Source organism: Myotis brandtii, unplaced genomic scaffold (assembly GCF_000412655.1).
Source record: "Myotis brandtii unplaced genomic scaffold, ASM41265v1 scaffold4, whole genome shotgun sequence".
Taxonomy (NCBI): domain Eukaryota; kingdom Metazoa; phylum Chordata; class Mammalia; order Chiroptera; family Vespertilionidae; genus Myotis; species Myotis brandtii.
In genome coordinates, this window is record NW_005365371.1 from 6,728,290 (window position 1) to 6,735,639 (window position 7,350).

The following is a 7,350-nucleotide window of genomic DNA, read 5'->3' on the forward strand; positions in this document are numbered from 1 at the left end:
CCTTGGGCCGGCCCTCCCAGCAGCAGCTGCCATCCAAAGCTTGCCTGAGCCTCAGGCAGCCGCTGCAGCTTTGTCCAGAAGACATCTGCCTTAATTAGCATATTACCCTTTTATTAGTATCCTAATATATAAAAACCCTGGGTCGCAACGACCAGTCACGACCGAGGCTCGACCAACCAGAAGTCAGTCCTGCAGTCAGCCCTGGGATGCTGTGGCAACCCAGGGCTGACTGCTTCTGCTGCAGGTGCGGTGCCCCAGCACTGACTGCTGAGGGGGCTGCGAATCAGGGCCAGAGAAAGGCCTGAAGAGAGAAGCAGGGACTGATCCGTTGCCTCTGTGGCAGCTTTTTATCAGCACTTGCCTCTCTCTTTCTCTCTTCTGGCCAGCAGCCACACCTCCATTTCTCTCCAGGCCTCCACCGGGGCTGCTGATCAGCCCTGCCTTTCTGATCAGGCCCTGTTGATAGGCCTAGAGACGCTGACTGGCATAGAAACCTACCAATCAGAACCAAATCTGGGTGAAGTGTGAGGAACCAATGGCTGCCTAGGAGGCGGAGCTTTTGACGCTGACTGGCATAGAAACCGACCAATCAGAACCAAATTGGCCAGCCGAGGAGGGCAGTTGGGGGCGATATCAGGCCTGCAGGGGAGGGCAGTTGGGGGCAAGATCAGGCTGGCAGGGGAGGGCCGTTGGAGGTGAGATCAGGCTGACAGGGGAGGGTAGTTGGGGGCGAGATCAGGCCGGCAGGGGAGAGCGGTTAAGGGCTATCAGGCAGGGAGGCAGAAGCAGTTAGGAGTGATCAGGCAATCAGGCAGGCAGGCAGGCAGGTGAGCAGTTAGGAGCCAGAGGTCCCAGATTGCAAGAGGGATGTCCGACTACTGGTTTAGGCCTGATCCCAAGGGTTCCCCGATTGGAGAGGGTGCAGGCTGGGCTGAGGGAACCACCCCCTCCGCACACGAATTTCATGCACCAGGCCACTAGTAGATAATAAAAGCCTAATATGCTAAGTGTCCGGTCGTCCGTTATGCTATGGCTGCTCAACCGCTCGCTATGACGTGCACTGACCACCAGGGGGCAGACGCTCCAACCGGTAGGTTAGCTTGCTGCTGGGGTCTGGCTGATCGGGACTGAGCGAGATGGGCCGGACATGCCCAGGAGCCCTCCTGTGCTCCCTCACTGGCCCGATCGTGCACCAGTGGGGGCCCTCAGCCTGACCTGTGCCCTTTCTGTGCCCTCTCGCAATCGGGATCCCTTGGGGGATGCCGGAGAGCCGGTTTCGGCCTGATCCCACTTAATGCAGGAGCTGCTACCTGGTGGTCAGTGTGCTCCCACAGCCAGAAGCCGGACTCACAGCTGGCGAGTGCAGCGGTGGTGGTGGGAGCCTCTCCCGCCTCTGCAGCAGTAGGACATCCCCCCGAGGGTTTCTGGACTGCGAGAGGGCACAGGCCGGGCTGAGGGACCCCACCAAGTGCATGAATTTTGTGCACCGGGCCTTTAGTATTTTAAATAAATAATAATCTCTTAATCAGAGCATTTTCCCTTTCTCCACTTGTTCATAAAAGCAAAAGACCTATTAATTACAATTCTTCAGTGATAATTAACAATTGACTATGCTACTAAGAAAAGTTTTTCGATATACAATATTTTAATTGGAACATACTTATAATGCCAGACTACAGAATTAGCTTAGAGAGTCCACATATAAGAGTACTAAATTCTAAGTTACTTTAAACAGGAAAAAGGTTTATCTAAATGTTTTAAACATAAGAGAATAAGATTAAGAATAATTAATGAAATCCTTAGTCAAGCCAAATAAAGAGATTTGCAGTTAACATATACTTAATTATCCATCAAATATGAACAAAGGGGAATAAAATATGAGAGCTAGAGTTCAATTCTTTACATGCAGAAAATTTATGAGCCACCTGCTATTATAAAATATCTTAATTTGTTCACTTTATTCTGTTCAAAACCAGGTCTAGGGAATATTTTTAGTTCAGCTCAAAGAAAATCAAGTTATTAAAAAAACATTACACATGAAATTTAGAGGTTCCTACCATTCAAATTATTATTAAGGAGCAAGTAGGATATAGTCGAGAAGAATGATAAACTATTAAAATAAGTTTAAAGTATAAGTTTTGCATTTAGTCAGTACAGTATAGAAAGAGGACTTTTACTCACTTATTACAATTCACTTCTCCTGATGGAGAGCTTCAATGAAAGCATCAAGTTTCTCTTGAATTTCTCTAACTTTCTCTGTGGAGATAGAAAGAGATAGTAACTGAGAAACAAATTTACCTTTCATAGGCATCACAAATCATAGAAGATAATCATTCAATAAATGATCTGGGATACTCTTAACTGATTGGGAAAGGAGAGAAAATGCCTTTATCACAACACACCACCTTATATCCACATGGCCTGTAGTAGCAGCTCTCAAAACCTTTTTGGAAAGGGGGGATGGGGTTTATAGAAGACCCTTTTGAGATTCTAATGAAAGCTATGGAATCTTACACAGAAAAATGCACAAACAAATCTATAATAATAAAAGTGTAATATGCTAATTAGACCAGATAGCTGAACGAACTTCTGGACATCCTTCCGGATGAAGCCGCAGCTGCGAGGGCCGAGGCAAGCCACTGCAGCTGCGAGGGCCTAGCCCAGGGGTGGGCAAACTTTTTGACTCGAGGGCCACAATGGGTTCTTAAACTGGAGCGGAGGGCCGGAACAAAAGCATGGATGGAGTCTTTGTGTGAACTAATAAAAATTCAAAGTAAACATCATTAAAAAAAAGGGTTTACATAAAAGGGTACGGTCTTTTTTTTTTTTTTTTAGTTTTATTCATTTCAAACGGGCCGAATCCGGCCCGCGGGCCGTAGTTTGCCCACGGCTGGCCTAGCCCCTTGAATGAATTTCGTGCATCGAGCCTCTGGTAAATAAATAAATGTATATATATTATCATGTATATCATTTTTAAGTTTTCAGATTCTCTGAAGTCTGACCAAAGACTCACAGTCAGCAATATCTGGAACAAAAAGGAAAATATAAAATAATGTAACTATTTTTAAAAATTAAAAGAGAATACAGGTATTTAACTGTTCTTGACTGGGAAATGACTTTCTAGGTATAAAGTAATGGGAAGAGTTACAAAGAAAAAGATCCACTAAAATGTACACCTATATGTCAAAATGTCCCAACATTAAAAGACAAAAGAAATTGTAGAAAATATTTGCAACAAACATGAAAAGGGTAATAACACTTTAAAATACATGCAAAAATGTACCATTCGAGCTGTGAATGAAGAAAGGGTTAGAACAACAGAGCCACTAAAAACAGATTTACATATTTTATTTTATTATTTTATTTTGTTTTGTTTTGATGTTCATGGACTTCCAAAATAAAATCTATAAATTCTCTATGAAGTGTAAAGATTTCCTTCACAAATGCAAACTATTCACAGAACATGCCAATCTCCTAGCATTATATATGGAAAAGTTGTGATTTATTCTACTTTGCTGCTAACTTAATCATGCAACTCTTATTTTAAAATATAGGTTACAATTTAACCAATCAGTGGGAATTAACAAGTGAAGTGACTTGTTCAAAGCAGGTGATGTAGGGGAAAAGATGCAAAGCATCTACTTTAGATCTACAGAAAAATCATATAAAACATTAATAGTCAACATTTACATTTTTACATTAAAGATAGAGAGTATTCGTTTTTACTAGTGAGTCAGCACATGTGATAAGCAGCCAATGAAAAAAAATGTCCTTTATATGACTTCCTATTAGCATTACAGGAACTCAACAAAGCCTATCATGGTTGCATATAAAGAGCATAGTCTTCACAGTCGTTTTCCAGTCATTTAACAGTTCTAATTCTTGGCATTTTAAGATGAGCACAAAACCTATAGGAAAAAAAAACCCCTATTGTTTTAATCAAATTATTCAAGGAGAAAATATGGTAATAGTATTCACAAAGGCAGCATTAACTCCTTATATAAAAATTAAACTAGACAAATTAGGAAAAATAATTGCAACCCATCTCCTGGAAGTTTAGTCTGTATTTTTTGTTAGTCTGTACTATTTTTTAACCAATTGTCAAACCAGTAAGCACACTTCCTTTCTCAAAATAAGGCCACATTCTTATCTTTAAAATGAATTCATCTAGTTGCTTAGAAACAGCGTCACTGATTTTCCTCAATGAATACTTAGAGAGGTCCGCATAGTACAGTGCAGCAGTTAAAGAATTTTAAAAAGTGGGGGAAGGGTAGGAGAAAACTGTGTTTTGCATATTGTCTCATAGAATTCTAGAAATGTACGAAGTCTTTAAAAAAAATCATCTAGCTTCAATAGCACAACACATGGAAATCTAAAACAGGTGTTTAGAACCACAGCAGCTTCTCTAAGCATTCACCGAGAACTGTTTCTACTTGGGAAGCTGGATTGCATGAGGAGAGGAACTCTGATTCTATTTGCCCCACGATCTGAGTACAATCAGGCAGCTGCAGGCCAGCTCTAGCCATCCCTGTGCCCTGCCAATGCCTTCCATCCTCAGGGGACAGACAATCGGTGAGAGGGTGGTACAGGAGCATCCCTCACAAGAGACTTTCAGAGCAACATCTATTTGTATTGAAAGGGACCAAGAGCCACTTTGACGGCAGGTGTCTAAATCAAATATGAATTCTCCCGAAATTAGAGATAAGCCATGTTGTTTTCTAAATGAAAGTAAAAGGAGTATTTAACTGTTATATAAATACCACAGAGTAAAAAATTTCCAAGTTTCCCATAAAAAGCTGTTTTTACTAATATTTTACAATGAGAGTATCAGGACACTGTATCCCCATACCCTGAGACCTCAAGAATGACACAAAGGACAATTAGTAAGATTTTAGGAAGTAATGGGGGGAAAGAGGAGGAGAGTGGAAGGAAATGTTTAAAAAAAGAATAATTGTGATAAATGTTTTATTTAGTCCTTTTAACACTAAATAAAAATTTCATTTCTTTGTTCATTCCTTTGCCTATGCAATGTACTTAATGGAGTGACGTGGACACAGATGATCTCCTGCCTCTGAGCAGCATTCCTTGCTTACTCCCCACCCTCCTTCCAAGTCTATCAAGTGTCTGCTATGTTTGGGTGATTTCAAAGCCCACCTTCTTTTGGTCTTCATACAGCTCTGCAGGTACTGGTGCCAAAGTTGAGAACATTAAGTCTGAGAGTTGCCTGTCCTGTTCCTCTGAATCAGAAACACACACTAGACCTGCTGCCACATGTGCACTCTAAGCGGTAACAAAACGAAGGCTATTATTTCCAGTGTATTTGTTATAAGTTTGTGTTTTATGTGAAATAAGACATGTTTTAGTAAAAACTATGGAATTGAATAGTTACTGAGCACCTCCTAGGTTGTGCTATGGCTAGGGATGGCTAAAAAACCATATAAAACATTATCATCCCCTGAGGAATATTGTCACCTCTTGAGCAGATTAGATCTATACACATTTGGAGAAACTCCTGAGAACAGTATGTGTAGGAAACTGGACCCCCAAAACTTCAGCATCCTCAGTATCTACAACAATGTCTGACTCAGTATACATGCTCAATAGATATTGATAAATAACAGTTTCAAAAAAATATAGCATAGAGAATAAGGGCTATCGGTTATCAAGAAACAAAACAACTTGACAGGCTTCCTGGACATTACAGCAGTGACCAAGAGGGCAGAAGCCATGACCACAGGAGCTGGAGCAAGCCTGGGAGTAGGAGCAAGGTCCTCAGGGACAATGAAGAGCAGGACAAGCTGGTGGGTCACCTGAATCACATGAGCAACACTAAACAGAATCCTCAGTGGAAAAAAAAAAACACTTCAAATTAGAAGCAGGATTATTCCCCACATTTGAATTCATTCATTTTAAACTCTGATATAAGTTTTCAGCACTGTCTTATGCTATCCACTGCACAGAAAACTGAATTATCCATAAAAATCAAGGTTGAATGTTGGCAATTAAAACTTTCTACTTTCTGATCCTTCTAAATTAATGTCTCAGTGATTAGTGTTTTCAAATCCCCAAATCTTATTGTATTTAGCTATTTCACCATTAGAAATTACTTTCCCACAGAAATGTGTACAGTTTACCATGACTAATTATAAAGCAAACTCCCTTTTCTGTTAAATATTTGTACTAAATATTTATAGTTGGAGAATTCCTGTAAAATTTGTGATTTACTTGATAAATTAAACCTACTCAGGAAGGGATTAAGATACTGCTATTTCTGTTTCACTGAAATAGCCAATTCTACATGCTGTGAATACAGAGTCTACTTTCCATTTATCCAATGTTTACCTAAAAGATGAACAATTTCAAACATCAATTCATTGTGCTTCTTGATTGAGTCATGAATATTCCTATAATCCCCAACTCATAAACCGTCAGCCTCAGTGAATGAAGTTCCTTCCTTTTTTCTTTTCTTCACATGATTTGACACTCATTCATGGTTTGGGTCTCTTTATCGCCACATGAAATGATACTGCTACTCTCAAATTCTTTTTGAGTCTTCTGACATTCGTTCCAAGAGTCTCAAATATAGACTAATCTGTAATTAGGTTTTGAATACACTGTGAATACCAAAAGGCCAATCCCAGGAGAAGGTTCACTTCAGTGGTTAATAACAGTTTAGAACAGGAACAAAGAATCACACACAAAACATTACTACATGCACTGAAGTAAACCTTTTACAACTTTTGATGTTTTTAAAGAAAGCATAAAGAAACAAGCTGCAAACTTACTGATGCAGTGGACCTTACGCAAACCACACATCTGAGGATCCTAATGTGCCTCAACCCAACAGTTTTATAACATGTTGCACACACTTTGTAGCAAGCTTGAGGACACCTTGTAGGTGAGATTCTGCTGTGAAAAGTTGTTCACTAAAGCATGGAAAATTAAAGGAACATTTCTTATTATGTACCATATGTTCTTCCTGAAAAGGCTTGCTTTTTATTAGACTATTATACTATACTAGAGGCCCGGTGCACAAAAATTTGTGCACTCGGGGGGCGGGGGAGGGGGGTCCCCCAGCCCGATCTGTGCCCTCTCCCAGTCTGGGACCCCTCGGGAGATAACGACCTGCTGGCTTAGGCCTGCTCCCGGGTGGCAGAGGGCAGGCCCAATCCCTAAGTGCAGCCCCTGGTCAGGCTCAGAGCAGGGCCGATTGGGGAGTTGGGGCGCCGCACCGTCATGCACAGAGCAGGGCGGATCGGGAGGTTGCGATGCCACCCCTAGTCACGCTTAGGGTACAGCCGATTGGGGGGTTGGGGCTCCGTCCCCTGTCACACACAGAGCAGGGTCGAT

The 7,350-nt window shown here is 41.4% G+C and overlaps 1 protein-coding gene across 6 annotated transcripts in view; it reads right to left on the bottom strand.

Annotated features, from left to right (window-relative positions):
- Window positions 1-7,350, bottom strand: part of OPA1 (optic atrophy 1 (autosomal dominant)) — a 98,426-nt gene that overhangs the window by 5,198 nt on the left and 85,878 nt on the right. For all 6 annotated transcript variants that reach the window (XM_005873199.2, XM_005873201.2, XM_005873202.2 and 3 more), the window contains one exon: window positions 2,182-2,256. In XM_005873199.2, coding sequence (XP_005873261.1) covers window positions 2,192-2,256 — 65 coding nt within the window. In that variant the 3' untranslated portion in view covers window positions 2,182-2,191. The remainder of the gene's footprint in view (window positions 1-2,181; window positions 2,257-7,350) is intronic.